Consider the following 21743-nt stretch of genomic DNA (forward strand, 5'->3'; position numbering starts at 1 on the left):
GGAAGAGATGGATAATTAATAGACAAATAATAACCTACTTACTGTAAACACTGTAATAACCTGACTCTTGGAGGAAGCTCCTAATATTTTATTCGTTTATTTTCTTATCAATGAACAGCCTTAAATTTCCTACCTTTCAACTGTATTCCATAAAAGAATGCAAAAGTTAAACAAGATGATATATGCAATCCTAAAAGTGTCCCCTGTAATGAGGTGTTGGGGATTAGACGTGTCATGGGATAAGAGCTGTAAATGAATGATGTAATCTTTCTAATTTGGGGCTGAAATATAAATAAACTACTTCTAATGTTTCTTCCTTTTGGATGCCAGATTGCAGTAAAATGTGCACAAAGAAATGTTAATGCTGTAGTAGGCTTCCTTTAGTGTGTCTGTTCTGGGAGCAAAATATATAAGAAATGTGAAATGACAATTTCTCTTCCACTCAAGTGATCATCAAACTATCCAAACTTTTACATGACTTCTGATTGTTATTAATTTCTTTAAATTATGCTAAATGGGTTTTTTTAATATTATTTTTTAAAGCTTTTAGTTTTAATGTGTTAGCTCTTCACAACAGCAATATGAATTTGAGGTTCTTTTTGCTTTGCTACTTGTCAGTGCTACACTTCCACACTGAACTTACTTTCCAGGTACGCTTAGCTTTGACTTCAGAAGCACAAAATATGGTATGATTTTAATCTTTTTAAGAAGGACTTTTGAGAAGGATGAACAGGAGGATTGCTGGAGTAATCCAGCAAATAAAGCCATCCAGAGCAACCATAGAATTCTTTCCAGACATTTCTAAACAAAAATCTGTACCATTGCTTCTGTTTATTTCCCTTGCTAACTCGTTTAATCTTTAGTAGGCTTTGAAATGCCAGGTATATTTTTATTTGAGGAAGAAATTAATTAACCACATCGGAATTTGTTCAGGACCTTAGGGCTTCACACCTCTACACCTACATACAAGCACACTCACAAACACACAGAAAGACATATATTTTAGGATGCTGGTTTATCAGACAGTACATTCTCATAGTCTGGGTCCCATAAAAACACATTAGGACACTGTTTCTGCACTGATTATGAGGGGAAAATACCACCTATTGACTTGGGAATGCCATAATATTCTGCAACATCTTCAGCATTCTTTAAGTGTTCTAGTCAAGAACATCCAACACATTTCTCACTCTACTTTTGAAAGTATAACAGATTATTTAATATGACTTTTCTAGATGATTGGGAAACTGGGTCTTGGAATATAAAATTAATGAAATTTAGAGTGATTGTATATGCATTTAAACCATGCCATACCTAAATTTGCATCATCTGTTTCTCTGTATGAGTTACTCTATATCTGAAATAATTATATAGTTCAAAAATTTATTCACATTTTCCTCTCAAAAATATAACTATTGATATGGTTTTCCTGCAATAAGGGTTTCTTGAAATTTACATAGTCACAGCTCTGACAGCAAAACTGTCATGCCAACAGTTCTTTTTGAAAATGCCTGGTGAACACCAGGCCTACACCTGAATGTGTAGGTTTTAATTTCAATTTATACTATAAAAGAAAAAATGTTACCTTGTAAAATGCAACAATTAATTAACTGCATCTCCTATAGGCTATGTACAGTTTTAGCCTAAACAGTTTCCTCAGATTTTTTTTTCTTTAATTTATTGACTATATTCAATAAATACTGCATTCATTTTAAATAAAGAAACGATAGAGGAATTAAAACCAGTTTAAATTTAGGTGCACAGGTATATTAACCCTTAGGGCTTGAAACAGTTGTCTTTGATCATTCAATATCACTGTTTGCTAAGCTGTCAAGGTCATGAATGGTATGCGTAACTGAATTTTTAACCCACTTACCAAAGAATTTATGACCTAACACTGTAACAAAACTGACAGATATTTCTTGTCCTCCTAAAATTCTGTTGAGTTTAAGTAAGGATCTACTGAGGTGAAATGAAAGTCTTTGATTGACTGGTAACAGACTAAATAGCTTAACAGCAATCTGTAACTGTAAAACTATAATATTAAAACTGTCTTTTAAAAAATATTTTAGCAAGGTGGCAATAGGGAACTATGCTTTGATCTGTCATCTGGATTAAGTTAACAACAAAACTCTCATGAATGAGGTTCAAATGAGGAAAAATAGTAACATTTGTTGCTCTGGGATATAGGTGTAATACCATTCAATAGCTATTACTTTCCTTTGGATTTTCTTCTCAATCTCTCTTCACAAAATGGAATTTGAAACATTTCTGTAATATTCACTTTCAATAAGGTAGGATTTTTCCCTAAATAATATGAGAAGTAGGCAGATATAAGGCCTAGAAGTTGTCCTGAAAATATCCTATGGTCTAACAATTAAAGCACAAAATTTAAAACCTAGAGACCCACGTTCAAGCTTTGATTCTGAAATGGCCTCTTGTTGTCTTCAACAGTAGAGAATCGTTTTCTTGCAACGTCACTGTTTGAAATAAGCATGCTAATATTACCACAAAGCACTTGGAGATCTTCTTGTGGCAGACATTTAATTTGACTCTTCCTGATGTTTACTAATAAATGATTTAAATTGAACTTGTTTAATCTGAACATTTTCCCAAGGCAATTTTAGAAAACATGAATAAAATCTTTTTTAAACTTTGAAATCCAGAAGGTAAGTATCTAAAAATTGTTTGCTTAAGCCTATATACTTCACCAAGTTTATCCAGAAGTTGTATTAATTTAAATGAAAGCATGTGCAGCTTCACTTGTTTTCTCCAGTATGAATCCAGTGCTTCAGGCCTGAATTCCACTATTGGAGGATTAACAAAATGTGTGCTCATTAAGACAGTTCTGTACTTACTCTTTAAAAAAAAACACCAGATTTCATGTCAGAACAATATTTTTACATATTCTTTGAAGAATGTTACTGTGTGAAGACAGGTGAAGAATTTCTTCTCATTTCTACTGCTGTACAGTTTGTAAGTGCCACAAAAGATGATGTGTTATTTGATAAGTTACAGTTAACTGAATATTGCACAACAAATGGTGTACTTGGCCTCAAACATCCTTGAAGTTCACCAATTTATTTTTTCTTAACTCTTCAGAAGGTTTCCATCTATTTCACATTTGTTGTCTGATTGTCATTAAATATTTTTTCTGAGATCAAAAATTAAAAATTTTCAGTTCCAATCTTGGAGCTTCTAAAAAACATGTTCAAAATCACTGTCGTTTAGTTTCACCCTCTCTGAGCATCTCAAGCTTACTAGAAATACATGCATTCTGCATAAGTGACTTGATAATAGGCCAAATTGTTAATTTGTCATCTAGAAAAAAGATTTAAGAGAGGTTCCATCACAAACATTCAGTTGAAACTTCTTTTGCTTAAACTTCTTGATATACTTTGAGGTTTTTGAGCCTTGGTTTACTAATTATCTGGTTGAAGAAAAGAATATAATTCCAAGGTTTTTACTGTTAAAAAGCTTAACCTTGAGACTGCTCTCAATTCTTTTTAATGGAATCATACTTCTTGAATTAACACATGATTATATTAGATGAATTGTTAAAACACATCCACTAACTATGGTTCTGACAGAAGGATTTTTCCATAAACCAAAGGAATTGTTAATTACATCTGCTGACAACACTAGAACTGTATGGAAAAAGTGAACTTCGATATCCTTCAACATATTTCAATATACTTCAAGTATACCAGAGCTTGTATTACTTTATGCTAATTATTCAGGCCACTCCTAACAGCATAATACTAGGAACATAACACTAATTACTTTCAAAATAAATTAGACTCTTGTATTTAGTCCTTGGAAATGTATCATAGTATTCAGGTTTTTTTATTGCTTATGCCATGAGGTTTTAGACACCAAGAAAATTTCAAGACAAAAGAACCTTATGAATACTGTGAGTTTGCAAGCACTCATAAGTAACCAAAAGATAACAAAAACATTACAGTATGGTAGCTAACTAGAACTCCAGATGATAAATAACTATCGTAATCATAACCGTATGGATGTTGGCATGAATCATTATGAGGTAGTTATGTTTTACTGAATGCTTTAATTACTCATTTTCTTTTTATAACATCCTTGCAATGTAATCTATGCTTCTAGTCTTAGCCTTAACTGTATTTTAACATGGGCTTTGCTGCTTTGTTTCCCACCTCCACTGAAGAACACGATTTTTTCTCTGTTAAAATTCCAAATGGGCTAATAAGCATGCTTTTCTTTTCCTGTTATACTGTATGACTTGTCCTGGAAAGTGTGAGAGACAGGACGCATGCACGCTAAAAGTGTGCATGATAGTTTATTGGAGAAAAGTTTGGCTACTCCTCATTTAACGCTTTTTCTTTTTTACTCATTAATGACATGACTATTGCATATGAAGTAAAGAACACAGTAAAGTTTTTATGCTAAGAAAGCATATTTTTTTTTCTTTTTCCCATCTATATATAGTTATATATTAAACTTAAGTCATGGGATGTTTCACATGAAAACCTTACAATTCTTATCATTTGTGACATGCTTATAACCAGAACAATGTTTCTTCAGGTCCTGTCTGTCTTCCCCAGTTTCACAGGACAGAGAACAGAGACTAAGAAGCAATACTTAGTATCTGCCAAGATTTCATTAAATCCAACTTTTCTCCCAGGTGAAATACAAAAGCAATTGATGGTCAAATTAGATGTCCTTGACTCCTGTGCAGCAATGGAAAGCAGCTTCCAATGTAGATATTTTCAAATACTTGGATCTGATAATTTCATGCTGAACATAAACATAAAAGTTTACATGTATTTCAGGTATTTTTAATTACAATAGTATTTAACTCATATTAACAACCATTACACCTGCTACTTTGTAAGATTACAAAATGTGACTAACTTATCCTGAAAGAAGTAGGAGCTCATAGTTAAGTTTCCCTCTTCATAACCTGAAAGATAATAGTCTCACAAACACCAGCTGGGACATTAGATACTTGGCACATCAAGACAGGCAGCAGTTCCAAGTGCCAACTAGACACTTATCTAAAGTACTAAGACTGAATTTCAACTTTCCCGACATTTGTGATTGAGCAAAGTTATGTTGATTTGAACACAGTCCATCTGACTTTTTAGTTGTAGTCTGAATTTAGAGGTTTTGTTTTTGAAGCCTTTTTAAGTTCTGTGAATTAAAAGTATGGCTTGAAGCGCAGGAAATATCTTGTAATAATACAGTGCACTCAGTAATGTATAGGCTAAAGTCATGCTAAAAGTATTTGAGTCTTACTACTAAACTTGGTAATTACATAGAAGTATGTAAGAACATAGACACAAAGAAGTGGGTTAAAAAGCATAATTAAAGCTCTGAAACAGTAGCTGCCTCAGGACATCTCAGTCCAGGTCCTACTAAACTTAAAGCAATGTAAGAAGGTAAGGTTCTCTGTTTCTTTCCTTTTTTTCACAACAGGAAATAACACATTAAAAAGACACTTCACCATAATAATTACTTAAAACCAGACATGAATCAGAAACTTCAGTAGCTGAACAAGACCTTTGAAATTGCAAGGCTCTTGTTAGTAGCACTGATTGTCTTTCAGTATCTTTAACATCTGAATAGTTCATTTCAGGTATAATTTTTGCAATTTCATTACCAAGCTCAGCTTTCTCATTTGTATCACATACAAAATAAAACTCAAGTTGAAATTACTACATTTCTTCCATTGTATGCAATAAAAATTAATGAACAAAACATAAATTTCAACATATGGATAGTATATTGGAATATGGACTGAAAGACAGATAACATTACAACATTGTCTTGATGTACTTTATGAATACACCTTACTGACAATTTTTGTTTGATTTTAAATGTTAGCAATGGCAATTTCTATCCACACAGAAGCTGAGAGTTTGACATCCAATTTCATAATTTTTTAAAAATAACTGGCTACTTAACACTGTACTTGACATCGAGTGTTAATATATATTTAGCTTTACTATCATGGGGTACTCTGTAGTAGAACTTAAAGACTGTTTCAGAACTATGTCATGGAGAAAAAATCTCAACTTTTTGGCTTGGGAGTTCACTCATTTATACAATGGAGATATTCACAATTATCAGAGATACTTAATACCCATTTTAACCTATCAAGCCAGCCAGATTTAAAAAACAACAAAAGTTCCAGTGTTAATATATAATTATTTATATTTGCATTACCTCCTTTTCCATTTAAGATATTCAATCTCAGTGGAGTTAAATCTGTTGTCTGAACAAAGTGCATTATAACAGTCATTGAGAGGTTCTAGTATAAGTTCACAATGAGATTATCACCAGTGAAAAAGGTGCTATTAGACAGGGCCATGCTTAAGATATGATATAAATTGTTCAAGAATGAAAAAACTCAGAACAGAGAACAAACAGAAACAGATTTTTAAGCATATCACCAACTACAAAGTAGGAAAGGAATTACATACCAAGCCTGTAATGCCCTTCAGAGCCTGACTGCTGTAGGCTACGAGGTAAAAAAAAAGCCCCTCACACTGGAAAATGTTTATGTAAAAATACCACCAGAAAGAATTTGGATTCCTGAAAGCATAAGGAGGAAAAAGTGATGCCATATTCCTCTATGTTTTGAATGCTTCTACTTTCATAATATAAATTGTAAAATCTTACTGAGAATATGTGAAAAGTGTTGTGTGAGCACTGCCAATGTTTTCAATATTTTTCCAATACAGAATATTTCTTCTGAATTAACTAATTTGATCAGGCAAAGGCTATTTGTTACACACACACATTCTCTTTCTTACCTTGTGCCATATGGATCTGCTGTGTTAAGCTACAGTGAGAAGTTGCACTCTGCTGTTTCACCCCTACACTAATTTTAAATAGATTTAAAGCCACTGAATGCATGAAGTGTTTATATTGATGCCAATCGGATCTGAACAGATACATTTAAAATCAGAGATTGGTAGCCATTTTGCTGCATTGTCTGTGAAGTTCTGAGAACATCTATTCTTACCTGCCCAAAATAAAAGAGAGCTTGTGTGGTGTAACTGTAACAAAAATAAAACTCAAAAAAATCTAAGGGTCTCAGACTATTCTTTTGCTCAAAGGTGCTTAAAGTTTGAGCAAGACCAATACTATGAATAATAATAAATAGTAGAAACAGAAGAGGAAAATAAATAACACAAAGGCCAAATGCCTATAGTACACGTGAATGGCGTTGTAACAGTCTGTTTACTGCACAGTAACATTTAGGCTCAACAGTACAATTAATCTCTCTGAAGCAGATCTGTGTAAATAATAATAATAAGAACATTCAATATTGCCACCTGTGAAAGTCAAGCAAACTAGAATCTTAGTTTGACAGAAGCAATAGTGATAAGGAACCAATACAATGCCAGGAAAGTGCTACTGATGACAAGGTCTAGAGATGACAATGTCTACAGATGCTGTAAGAAAGCATTTCAATACTTCTTTGTTCCCACACTTGTTAAACATTAGAGGGCTTAAATTCAATTAATTAATGCACAGCGTTGCAGAAGAATGGTTTGGGCTGTCAGAAAAACTACCATTGTCACAACTTCTAATACTATACTTTTTATTATATAGTAATATAAATACTTTCAATATCACAAAATACACAATGCAACCCAGATGAATAAGTCTAACAAGGAAAACATAATTTGGTACATTTGGTTATTCTTGAGTGCTTGGTATCACCAACATAATATCAAATTAGCACTATTTCTGATGTATTTAACTAGAGTAGTTCGTCTAATGTAATGTGCTGCCTTCAATTCCATTTTACTCCTTTGCTGCTGAGTTCTTTGAAATATTTAGATGTTAATTAGTAAGAAATACTTCTATGTATTGCATGCAGGAGAAAATATTGCTATTGGTTAGTTTGCTGAGAAACTGATTACACAGATTTTTTAAATTCCTTGATTGCTTCTCACCCTTTTTGATTCATTAGCAATATGTTCATGTGATGATATACAGAATAGTGAACTAACAGACTAGAGAAGACTGCCAAACACCAACTTTGCCTCTGGCCAGACTATTCTGTACACCTGCAGTCTTGAAAACATTGGAAAGGTTTCTAATTTCATGTTTTGAGAAGAAAAATAAAATGCTCTCAAGGAGTTAGAAGACCTTGCATTTTAGCCAAGTCCACTTGTATTTTTGGCTTTATATCCCAAAAGTGAAAAGAGTCAACTGGGAAATTTTTTTGCAGTATCCAAGTTTAGAATGAATCAGTAACATAGCAGTGTCTTCTGCTCTTACAAAAATCTCTTGAGAGGTTCTAAAAATGGACTTTAAGCTAATTATTTCATGAAGGATTGCATCACTACACAAATTTCTCTAAAAATAGCTGTCTCAGAATTCTCAAAAGGAATCTTGGCCAGGGTGATTATAAATATTATGTAAATACTCAGCCAAGTCCTAGTGGTGATTTTGTTTAATACTGTTTTTTAAGCCTATTGCAAAGTTTTGTGGCTCTTGTATTTACAGCATTTGGTGTATGAATCAAAATAGCTCCAGTAGTTCTCTTTTGCTGGGAGTACTTTACTATTCTATCCATTATTTAAGCCACTAAACAACAAATATTTAACTGACAGATCGCAATTGCTAAACTATTTAAATCATCAAAACTAAATATGCTCATTTCTTATAGGAAGATGTTTGCAACACAGAGGTCAGCATTACTACTACTAAGTTTATACACTGTCATTCAAATAAATTTCCTACATTATCAAAAAATAATGTAAAAAACACAGTAAAAGTAAGCCAGCATGTGAGATAACACCAATACTTTTCTTTCAGCTTAGAAGTAACAGGAGTTTTACTTAAGCTTATACAGTCATAATCCATAAAAAAACTGCTCAACTCATTCACATAAATAATATTTTGATCTTTAATATATGTGCATCTGTAGATTCATATTCAAAATAAATCACATGTATTCTCACTCCCTTATAAAGGCAGTCTATTTCATATCTTTAAGATGCTCCTTCTTTATTGTTTTCAGTACAAAGGATTGTGATAAATTACTTCAGAAAGTATGTCTTGGTGTTTTACAATCTGTTTGAAGTACTCCAAGGCCATACAAATTAGAATAGAAAATTTGGAGAAATTTCTTTTTTGGTTTAGGAGTGTTAAGTCATTAACTATTTAAAGAGAGAAAAAACCCTGAAATTCACAGTTAAGACTTTTTTTAACTTTCTTTTTTCAAACACAAGAAGCCAAGAAGCTTCTAGATGCAACACAAAATACACCAAGATGCTTCAGGAGTCTACCAGAGTGATTAAAGAAGTTGTTCACAGTGTAAATCTGTGGTAAAAGCAGCTACGTTTGCATTTAGGCAATTCAATCTTAGTGCAAGTCTGCGATACATTACGGCACAGCAATAGAATCTGTTTTTCTGGCCTTAGTCCAATAACAATAAAATCTGTGAGTAACCTCAATACTTTAGGTTACTTCACTGAGTTTAATAGAATTGACCTCCTGAACCTTTAAGACATCTACTACATACTGTGCCCTATCTCTTTAAATATGAAGCAGGCTTTTGATGACTATGATGACCTCACAGGGCGAGAGCCACACAGCTCTTGTACAGCACTCTGAACAGCAGCAGATAAATTTGTAACTATTTTGATGTTCCAACTACATAAGCATCTATAAATGTTACAAAGTATATCCATTAAAACTCTACAATCCTTTCCCTTATTTGCACACCTTAATAGCCTCATCAGTTAAGTGAAAGAGCAGTAGCTGGCCTCTTCCTACACATGGAAATAGTAAGGAGTATTTACAATTTTGTATGGAAAAAAAATCTGACTCTAGGAAATTTACTTCCATTAACAGGATTTTCTAGAGGAGACAGTGACTTCTCATCTTACGCCTTGAAGGGCATTTCATGTATACAATCAGAAATCTTGGATTCACACACATACCTCTCCTTCTTTCTCTCGAGAAATAGTCTTTGTAGGTCTCTCAAAAAAAAACCCTATTTCACTGTGAGGGTGACGGAGCAGTGGCACAGGCTGCCCAGAGGGGTTGTTGAGTATTGTGGATATACATGAAAGTAATGTGATTTATATAATTGCCCACTACATTATTTTGGTCCTTAAAACATAAATTCCTCCTACAATATAGAACAGGAATGGATTTGGAGGCATTATCTATTGAGTTTAGCATTGTCTAGTGAGTGATCTAAGACTTTTAAATATCTCTACTTTCACAATCATATTAGGCTAGAGAAGTCAGTCTTTGTTTTTGTCTTGCTTTCAACAGTATAACAGCTGTGGAAATAGAAGATGGCACAAATAGGATCATAAAAAGAAAATGATGCTGCAGCTGATCATTCACTAAAGTTCTAGTGAAACACAAACAGACAGGAAGACAGCATCTCTCAAAGAAACTAAGGAACAACGTGCATATGTCATACAGTGTGGAATTTCCTACTTCTCCCTTGGTCCAGCACAGTCATAGCAAGAAAGGGTAGCACTAACAAGCCTTTGTTGTGGATGCATATATGAAAGTTTTAGGTTTTGACAGTGATTCTCCCCAATAGGATTAAAGAAGTATGAATGATCTCTACAACCTCTATTATCAGATAATTCTTAAGTGTAATAAAATGATGACCTAGTTAAACCACATTCCTATTCCTGGTGTCTTTTTTTTTGTGGTGTCTGAGATAACAGGGAGATTATTTTGGCATCAATTTAATCTAGCTAAACAGCTTTACTGAAGATCTTTATCACTGTAAATAATGGAGGTATTTCAAGTATTTGGTTACAATTCTAAGTGAAGTTATCCAAATCATGCCACTCTAGCAATCCCCTTCTGCTCTTCCTTCACTTTGTCTGAAGAAAGTTATGAATGTTTTGAACACTTTTCATCAACAACTTAAAGGTACAAAAAAAACAAGAACAAAACAACAACAAAAAGTAGAAGATATTTAAGAGAGAAAACAACTGCCTTCTCTTTTCCAAAGTAAACCAAAATTATCTGGAACTGCTCTGATGCAGTAGAGTGAGAAGTACTAAGAAGGATAAAGTACATCTGCTTATTCACATGAAATGTCTCCTGGTCAGCTGACTGACCTGAGACATGAATGCATCATGGCTGGAACACAGGTACTTGGCTGGAATGTCTGTAATGAAGTCAGCATCACAAGTGGATAAGTTCATGCTCAGAGGCTTTTTCCTATTTTTATAGACCTGTGGGGAAAAGCTAGATGCATGAGGTCAGAGCTATTGGGAATTAAGTATAGCAGCAAAGGGTTTTTCTTAACTTTCTGTTATTGAGTGCATGGAGTTCTACAGTATGTAATGCCTGATGCAGAATAAAGAATCATAACATTGAGTATGTAGTCCATCCTAAGCATTATTAACATGGCATGCTCATTTGTAAAGTGGTACACTGCCTGACAGCAGAGTGCTTACTTTGCCAGGCTAAGCAGATCAGAATGGTTTTGCTTATGGTATTCTCCTCCTCAAGTGACAGAATTCAGTAGTGTCCCACAAATGAAAACATTAAATATACATCTTCCAGAAATGGCCTGAAAACATCTTTCTTATTTTTTTCACTGGAAAGAGGAAAAGTGTTTAACAATATAAATGACACACAGCACAGGTCTTCAGTGTCTAGATTATTTGAACACTGTTCTCTTGCCTGCAGTTCCTCTTCTAGCTATGACTATTACCTTTTAAAAATTACAGGAAGTAGCCAGTACAAAATATGCAGAGTTTTAAATATTTTAATTAGAGAAGAGGCTTAGGTACTCTGCCTAGTATGGTTATTTTACTCATTAAAAAGCAGAACATAAATTCAATTTGCTTATGACACAATCTGTTTCTAGACTTTGTAACTTTTTTTTTCATGTTTTCACTAAAACCTCTAATAACTTACACTGTTCAAGACAGGTTGATATTCACTCATTTGAGAATTTATTCTAAGGATAATCGCAATATCCAGATAACGTCTAAGAAAGCCTGAAACTTTCTGAAAACACAGAATTTTACAACAGATAAGTAAATAACTGGAGAGAAGATTAGAAGGCATCATCAGAATAGACAGATCTTGCTTTACGGCAGAGTATCTGATTTCCTCTGTCACACACAATAACGGAGGTTGGAAGCTATTTGAGGAGGGAAAAGTGTATTGGCTGCATATAATATAAGCCAAGCAAATGTGCAGCTACATACTTAACAATCATAGAGAAACAATAAACACTTACAGTGAACACCTCCTGTAAGTGCTGTAACATGTCAGATCTGGCTTGAAGACTTTCAATGAGGTTAAAACAAAATATTACACATGAAAATAATGCCAATTTTCTGTTGTTGTGAAAGTATGAGAATGAATGGCTCCCCACCTGTTGTTTTAACTGATGTACTAATCTGTCCTTCTCTCGTTTAAGAGCCATTACTTCGTCTTGAGTCTTCTTTTTCTTTGACGCAGACAGTTCAAGCAAGGCAATGTTTGCATCTTTTTCACTAATTGCAGCAAGTAAAGCTTCCTGTCTGATAAAATAAAACAAAAGTTGTTATATTCTCATTAAAACAGAACATACACTACTGCATCATACTACGTGAGATGTTTCTTTTTACCACTAGAACAATCAACTACATTCTGAACACTCCTTAATTGGCAAACAGTCAAGTCTAATCAAATAATGAAATAAACTGATTAGTCAAAATAGTTATTTTACTATTTAACTTTTCCATAAGACATTTATCTCAGCCTATTTTCCTACAATATGATATCTAACAATATCATTGTCTGTGAAAAATATTGTTTTTAAAATTCCTTGGTATTTATATTTTTTAATTCACTTTTCCATATTCTAGAATATCCTACATAAGTTTGTTGTGAATTATTCAAAGCATGCAGATAGAACAGCAAAAACCAAAATGATACAGATAAAACATTTTTATATTACCTTTTTCATTTGGTACCTTAGAGATCTCACTACAGAAATCTCTGGACATCTTCCTCATATTTACTTAAATGTTTTCTTATGGATTTATTATTATTCATTGTATGACCACAAAACTATAATTCTAGAAGTAAAATGCAACATCTAGAAAAGAAGTTCCTTGATCTACTTGTTGAAGAGGTATCTTTTCCTTTGTACTGTTGATTTCCCAATCATTATCAAGCAAACAGAAATGCACAAAACTCAGGAACATACATAATTGCAAAGAAGTTAGTAGAGGTATATCATGAATAGTTGGTAAGGACATATGACAAAGGTAATTTTTAGAATATGCAGCTGGAAACACAGATCTTGAGGTATCTTATTATTTTTATTCTCTAAAATGCTCATATTGGCAAGGCCATAATCTCTCTCTTATTTTACTAAGCAGAAATATATGCATCTTCTGCAATGCATTCAATGACAAACTATGACTTATCAGCCAAGAAAAAGCATATAATACTTAATGGCTTTTAGAAGAGAGTATGTTATTGCCTATGCCTTTTTCCAGAACAATACAAAATCAATCATCAAAAAATAAATGTGGATAAATCAGTCATAAATTAACCTTAGGTTCCAACTCCTAATAAATGTAAGAATATGGCTCATGAACTTCGTACAGTCAAGGTGAGGTAGAAGTATTGGAATTCTTTTGCTTGCCAGAAAAAATGTCAAGAAAGCTATTTCACTTTTATTTCAAAGTTCCTAGTGCATTAATGTAAATATTTATAGGACAATATTTCTGATGGAGTCAAAGAAAAACAACCCATTTATTTTACTCTCCAAGTTAAGAGACATGGATCAATTTTGGATAAACAGTTGCATTTTATTCATATACTTAAATAATCTCATTTATTATTCTGTGTTCTTCATTCTAATCACAATTAAACGTTTAAAAGAGGACGCCATATGTCTCCAAGAATCTTAATTTGAATGAAAGTTATTAATTATTTTAAATAACAGCTATTAAAGAAAAAATATACTACAGTCACATATCCATAATGCTTCACTGAGATGCTCTAAGATTGGAATCAAACCCATAACACATATACAAGTTTGAATTTGACTCACAAAAATCATTGTCAATATATTTTAAAAATTCTTATCTTTATAGTAAATGTAAGGAGAATTGTGAGGCCTTAAACCTACAAATGTTGGGAAATGACTGCAGAAGAATACAAGGATGAAGACAGGAATTTCTATTGAAGTCCTTCCACAGCAATGTAGAATGATGAATACATATACACAGATGGGCAGCTGAATGCAAACTCACATTGCCAGTGCTTTTGAAGCTGCCCAAATGTGAGTCAGCTTCAGTTCAGAAGCTGTAAAGCTTCATTTATCTAAAAGACAAGGTATTTTAGCTTGGGCATAGTGCCACACAACATGCTGATGGCTTCCAGGCTGGAACTGGCTCTTATACAGTCTGCAGTGTAGGCAGAGCAAGCTTGCATCTATCCCCACAGACATACTCCTGGAGTGTGTTGGTATATTATCATGGATAATCTGAATAAAGAGTTCAGCAGGGCAGGACTGTATGTTCCATCAAATGATGTACGTTGGTTGTTTACATTCTTATTAACTATTGACTACTTCAATACAGAGGGAAGACAGAGAGATTCAGCATTTTTTATTATTATTTTACAGAGTACAAAATAAAGATGTATGTATAAAGAAATCAGAGCAACCTCCCTCACTGTTGCATGGTCTAGCACATTACCAGAGTAACAGTTTCTCCACTAAGCCCCTGGGAGATCGAGATTGAAAAATACCTTGCTCATGCTGGCATGGTAAGTGAAGAGATACAAGCATTATGAAGAGGGCTGTGGGGACAGAATAGGAGATCTACATTATCATTTCTCATTTATTACATACCATACACTACCCACGACTGTGAAAACGGTTGTACTATCTTGTCAATATATTTCAAGTTGCCTATGGAATAACAAAATCTGATGAACAGAAGCAATTTATTGTAGGTACTCAGTGACCCTGCTAAGATTTAATATCACCATCTTGCAGGAAACACTTGAAATGAGATTATCTGATCATTAGGAACAAAGCTAAGATACCAGTGTAACAGCTGATAATAATGACTTTCTCACTTATAAACATGAAGTAAACTTCATTCAAAACAGGGAACAGGTGGCAAGATCTTTGTTTAAATCTCTCAAGTGAGTAATACACTTCCGTTTTACTACTAGAAACTGAAACTCATCATGTGTTTCTGTGCAAGAATTTTTGAAAATCAAGACCTGAACTGGCACCAAGAACAACACACAGTCTGATAGACTCTCCAACTAGCATGCTGAAGAGTGTAAGCATAATTTATAATTCCTAATTATCTACCATGTCAGGAAAAAAAATTACTATCCAAATACAGTTCTGTAGAGATGTCATTATTTGCAGCCAAAATGTCTCCTTGTTGTTTAATAAATGATGGTAATAAAATACATTTAAAAATAATTTATTGGAGCACTGAATTAAATTACATTCTTTAACAGTAATATTTATAAAGAGTAATCCTTTTTGCTATTAGCAGTTTTTCCTCTCTTTTTTGGCAAACTAATCTGTTATATAAATACCAGAGTTGTACTTTTAACACGAAGAAAAATCACTCTCAGTAAATTACCGTAAAATTAGGTAAACACTCAAATTAATAAAATGTCTATTAAATCTAACATCATTTGCTCCACATTGGTGGTAATTCTGTACATTTTCATTTAACACATAAACTAATGCCTAGGATTCCCTACCTATATATCTTCCACTATAATATTGTTGCTCATTTCAAGGAGGAGAGTGAGAATTTTCCCTGTAAAAGCAAAAGTCAGAAAATAAACTTCTCCCTTGTCAAAGTCTGACTGCATTCTACTTGACAACAACCTAATACTTACAGCTAGTCTCATTAAAACAAAGACAATGAATGTAACAGTCACCTGATGAGAACATTGCAGCTGCAAGATCAGGGCTCAAGGTATTAATGATTGCAGTGAGAAGTACCAAGAAATTTGCACAAAAAGCTTATTATACTTAACATCTCTTCATACTAAAATATGAAAGAAAAGACAAAAGGAACAGTCCCTTCCTAATAGGCAGGAATTAATTTATTTATGCAATTGGTATTCTACCCAAAACTATGCAGGATTCCACTCTCTTTAATGTTTTTATTAACTGCACAGATGATGGACTAGAAAATCTACTTACTACATTTCAATGAGACTTGAGACTTGGAGGATCTCCAAGTGCCATGAAGACAGGAATAAAAATGTCTTCACAAACCAAAGACGCTGTCTAGAAAACTAAGGAGGAGCTCCATATTAATGATCTGTTGTGAATAAGGCAAACATCATACTGTGAAGTATAAACAGAAACAGATTGCAAGACAGAAGTGATCCTTTTGATCTGCATGACTTCAGAAAGAACTTAGTTGAAACAGTGAATCCATTTTGGATATAATTCTTTGTGAAAAATGTTGAGACTGTTCAAGAGAGAGCAACAAAAGCAATCAGAGAAGCAACTGAGAAGAGAACATTGGAAAAAAAATACAATAAATACTCTATGAGTGGAAACACAATAATAAGAACATTAAACAATATGTCAAACAAAACATTGTTTTCCATATCCATGGCATAAAGAACGAGAAATAATGTACATAAATTGCAGGAGAAGTTGTGTTTTTTTTCCTCCTAATATCTAGCCAAGATCTAATGCTGATCTAATGCTAAGTATGAATAGCAATTGAAAACCAGAAGAAATTGCTAGGGAAAGATAGTCACTACCAGTGGAAGTCTTCTTGAACAATTTAGGCAAATATCTGTTAGAAATGACCTGGGTATAGTTGATCTTGCTGCAAGACATGACCTTACCACTAACCTAGTGATTCAATGATTACATGTTTTAAAGCTGTTTTACTTTGTGTCTCCTTTAAGACAATAGACCTTGGAATTAATGTCTTGGTTGACTTGCTGGAGATCATCTCCCTAGAGAGGTAACTGGGAGTTCTGGTTGACAGCAAAATCAATATAAGCCAGCAATGTGCCCTTGTGGCCAGGAAGACCAATGGCATCCTGAGATGCATTAAGAAAAGTGTGGGCAGCAGGTGTAGAATGGTTCTTCCCCTCTATTCTGTCCTAGTAAGGCCATATCTGGAGTACTGTATCCAGCTCTGGGCTCCACAGTTTAAGAGTGATAGAGTTCTTCTACTGAGAGTTCAGTGGAGGGGGGATGTTTAGGGACATTGAAGCATTAGAGGATTTAGGGGAAGCATCTCTATTATGAGGAAACATTGCAACACTTGAGGCTGTTTAGCCTGGAGAAGACTGAGAGGGGACTTCATAAATATCTGTACTGTCCAGTAACAGGACAAGGGGTAACAGGCACAAGCTGGAACACAGGAAGTGCCATTGGAACAGGAGAAAAAACTTCCTTGGTGTTAAGGTTAGGGAGCCTTGGCACATGCTGCCCAGGGAGAGTGTGGAGTCTCCTTCTTAAGAGGTTTTCAAACGTTACCTGGACATGTTTGTGTGTGACCTGATCTTGGTTAATCTGCTTTAGCAAGTGGTTGGACTAAATGATCTCTAGAGGTTCCTTCCAGTCCCTACCATTCTGTGATTCTGTGCAATATTCTTGCTAGCCTTCCTACAACTGGAAGAAAAGACCTTCTACATTTAGGCTTGTACATCTATAGTAAGAAAGAACAATAATGATCTCTGTGAGAATTCCCATGACAGCAATTACAGATAAGAATGATTTTATACTGCATAGGCATAATGAAATACAGAGATGCCTTTCCTCAGAGACCTATCAACTAATAACCTGATAATAAACATGGCTTTCAGACAAAAAAAAAATATAAAATAATGTAAATATTTTAGTGAAGTCACTAGAAATATTGTTAAAGAACAATTTCAATTAAATAATAAGATTGGAGAAAAAATGTAATACGAGAGCAACTCAATTAGAAATGTAACCGACCACCTGAAAAACATCATCTCCTAGATCTCGAGCAATACAGACATCAAGTATGCATTTGTGAAAGTGTCTGTCTTGCAGCAAAAAAATTACTTAATATGAAAAGGAAGCTTTAGCATACTAGAAGGGAAGATAAGATAATGCAAGAAATAAATCCATGAAAGACTCTTGTTGAATGCCAAACTGAACAATTACATTGTATACAGTATTTTATCAAACTGCAGCCTAAACAAATGTCAAATGGAATAATTAACAAATATGGAGAACAACTAAGAAAAAAAAAAAAGGTGTTCACTAGCATATATTTAGTCAAGATTAACTGTGGATAAAAAAATGTACTAAGAAGAGATTTAATAACCCTTAACTGTCATTCAGGTTGTAGGAGGTATTCAAGATACAGCTAATAAAACACAAAAAATGGTCCTAACCACTCACAAAAAATTCTCAGTAGTATAAAAGTCTGAAGGATGACCACTAAGACAAATGCTTTCTTTTGAGAGCTGCCTTGCAGTTAACCTTCTTAAAGACTCTTAAAGAAACCTCTAATCATAATACATTGCATTGTCACTTATCACAGTCAATTTAGAAGTGAACTCTGTAAACACTCCCCACCTCTGTTAGTCTAAGAATAATTTTCTAACCTTTATTAAAAGAACTCATGACACCTTTTGGGAGGTGAGGTGAGTTCTTAGAAACTGTCCAACTGTAATCTAACAGAATTCCAAGATTAAGATTTATAGAAGCTAGACTTTCTAACGAGAACTTTTATTGCCTTTACTGCTTAAGTCATTCTTCACAAAACATAGAAACACAACTTAAATAGCCACGATTCAAGTTAAATCCAGTCAGAAATGTCTGAACCAACAATATACAGTAGAATACTCACAGCTTTTTACATGCTAATCATACTGAAGGTGAAAAAAACCCAACTCAATCAACTTTTCCCCTTTAATTATTGTTTTCTTTCCCTCATGACCCTCACTATTCAACCTTAAGTTCAGTAGGAGGTGACTAGAGATAGACGGTGATGAGAGATACTGTTTGGAACAGCTTCTCTCTGTCACTCCTAAAGCAAATAAATGGTTTGTTAAAACATGCTGTTAATCCATTATGGATGTGCATGCATCTTAGAAAATAAACTCCAGAATATTATTGGTATTTTAAAGCTTTTTATTTAAAAACAAGACATACTGATCACAATCATGAAATTTAAAAGTTGTATTTTCAACAACAGTTACAAGTTTAAGCTAGTTGTGCGACACAGACTTGTAAATTTAGTCACTATTGACTTTAGATGATTATCCTAAAATTGTATGCCTGATTCCGACAGCAAATTTATCTTACCAATTGTAGCTTATTTCTTTTAAATGAACAATTGTTTTGCAATATTTTCTAAGAACAATACCTTTTGAAATACTTTCAGAAGAGAAAACAGCATGAAATAGCACTTCAGGTTGGCCTGCTGCACTTGCAGCAAGCATAGAGAACTCCTGACATTCCACAGTCCAAACACATCAAGAAGCAGAGAAGACTGCTTCATTAACTATGGGACAGAAATACAAAGAGGTCTGCTCTTACACACCCCAGTCCACCAGCCCAATTCACCAAACACTTTTCTTCATATTATCTGAGTACTGAAACCTTGAATTTACCATCTGATCAAGCTTTCTGCTGGAAGCAGGTGTGAGGAGGAAGCATCAAATCGCACACAGTATAAACCAGACAAGAAATAGTCTCTATATTACACATGTATTTCATGGATATTTTCATTAGGTTAGAATCAAAGAAAAACAGGAAAAATCAGCAGCCCTTAATGTGGACTATTAGAGTAAATGGAAAGAGCAGAGATAATCTGATTCTAAATAATCATGGAGGAATTTATTTAAAATGCAGCTTATCCATTTGTCCTTTTATTCCAGTTCACCTCCTTAGAGCCACAGTTCCATCCATCTTCCTTGTGTTTCAATATTTTCATAACCACACCTCTCCTTACATCCCCCAGTAATAGAAATTGCTTTCTCTTTTGATGGGCAATTTTAATATCTTGTTTTTCCTCCTTGACAGCAACTTGGAATGTGCATGGAGGTCTTCTGGTAAGAAAACAAAAATCACTCCATATAAAGGTACAAGTTCAGAGATGAATTTTAAAAGGCAAAGAAGGAACTTCATGCTCATCTTTTGGTGCTAATTTTCAAGTAAAAAGTAGGCACTCAAATGCCCTTTAAAGTCTTTGAACTTTTTCAAGACCTATAACATTGCAGTTCGGATATCTTGATGATTTATGTTTTAGAAATGACAGATAAGTAAAACAGACCCTCTCAGAACATATTCATCTGTGAAAGCAATTACATCATAGTTTCATAGATCATGCTTCAATAATCACTGCATTGTCATTTCATTCAAATCAGCAGCATTGCTCACACCTAAGTAGACATAATAAGCTTGAGAATGTGTGAGAATGTAGATTAAAAAATAGAATTCACAGTGCTGAAAAACCCAGCTGAAGAAGTCAAATAACAATTATTTCTGGATTTTCCAGCTATTTTCTAGAATTTACTCTTATTGCTCATTTGGCTTTGTACAATTCTCCATAGGAATACAACCAACGCTTGGTTAAAATACCTCTGCCTGTTTTATGCCATACCATAACGCAGTGCAGAAATGGAGACTGCTGAGAACAAGAACAATGGCATCTGAACACATGGGATTGTGTTACAGCAGAACATAGCACTGAACAGGGTCCACCTAAGTTAAACAGGAAAACAAAACTCTAGGTAATCTGTCATTGTCAGCCTCCTTATCCTTCAACATCGCTTTTTGTGTTTATAGAAGACAAAGATAAAAGTACTTTGCAGGATGAATGGTTTGATGTCTAGAATATTGTTCTTGGTAACATTTTTGAACTGCCAAATAAATGTTTAAGCTCGGAAAAAAAATTCCAATTAAGAGTTACAATTTATTTGGGTTAAAGATATATAAAACTGAGACGCAGAGATAGAATTTTCAAAAGACATAAAATTTTTTTAATTGTATTCTTTTCTTAATTTTGAAGTGACAACATATCCTAAGTGGCCTTTTTCACAAAGGAGATTATTATACTACTACAAAAAGAGTGTGACTTTCTTTCAGCTTTAAAAAAATAAAAAAGTATCAATAAAGACAATGAAAGCCTAAAGTAGGTACGAGATATTTTATAAAGAGGGAAAAGAGGGAATTTGACAACAGCACATAAGTATTTCTCTAATTGGTATCTTAAAAAATTGGGAATAAAAGAGATAAAATATCACACGATATTATTTAATTATATGACTTCCCTGCTAATAAACCTACTCACATGCACTGCCAGAAGCATGAAGACCATCATATGATTCAGCTTTGCAGAAAGACTTTTGCTCATTGATCTTTGGTGAGTTAACTGTTTCAACATCTGTTTCAGACTAAGGAAGCATTTTTAAAAAGTCATATGTACAGACTTAGAGAACCAAAATAATACACGACTCACAGTGAAGACAATTCATATTGCCTTTCTCAAGCTAGCAGAAAGAGGTATATCACTGAACTGTATCAGTGAGAAGGTACAGTGTCCAACAAGACATATCTGAATGGCAATGAGTCATCATAATAGAAATAACAGTAGTTGGACATCTTAAGACATAAATTGTAGCATGTTTAGTCCTGACAACTTCTTACATTTTGTACCAGACTAACAGAACTAGTTCTCTATTGATTCTAAAACTGAAGGTCTTCTACTGAGGGTGAAGGAAAAGTCTGCTTTTAAGTTGATTTAGTTAAAATT

General features: G+C 33.8%; 1 protein-coding gene across 1 annotated transcript in view; it reads right to left on the minus strand.

Moving 5' to 3' along the window:
* Nucleotides 1–21743, minus strand: part of ERC2 (ELKS/RAB6-interacting/CAST family member 2) — a 311703-nt gene that overhangs the window by 16591 nt on the left and 273369 nt on the right. Inside the window, exon 14 of the mRNA XM_062008749.1 lies at nucleotides 12371–12518. Coding sequence (XP_061864733.1) covers nucleotides 12371–12518 — 148 coding nt within the window. The remainder of the gene's footprint in view (nucleotides 1–12370; nucleotides 12519–21743) is intronic.

Source organism: Colius striatus, chromosome 15 (assembly GCF_028858725.1).
Source record: "Colius striatus isolate bColStr4 chromosome 15, bColStr4.1.hap1, whole genome shotgun sequence".
Classification (NCBI taxonomy): Eukaryota; Metazoa; Chordata; class Aves; order Coliiformes; family Coliidae; genus Colius; species Colius striatus.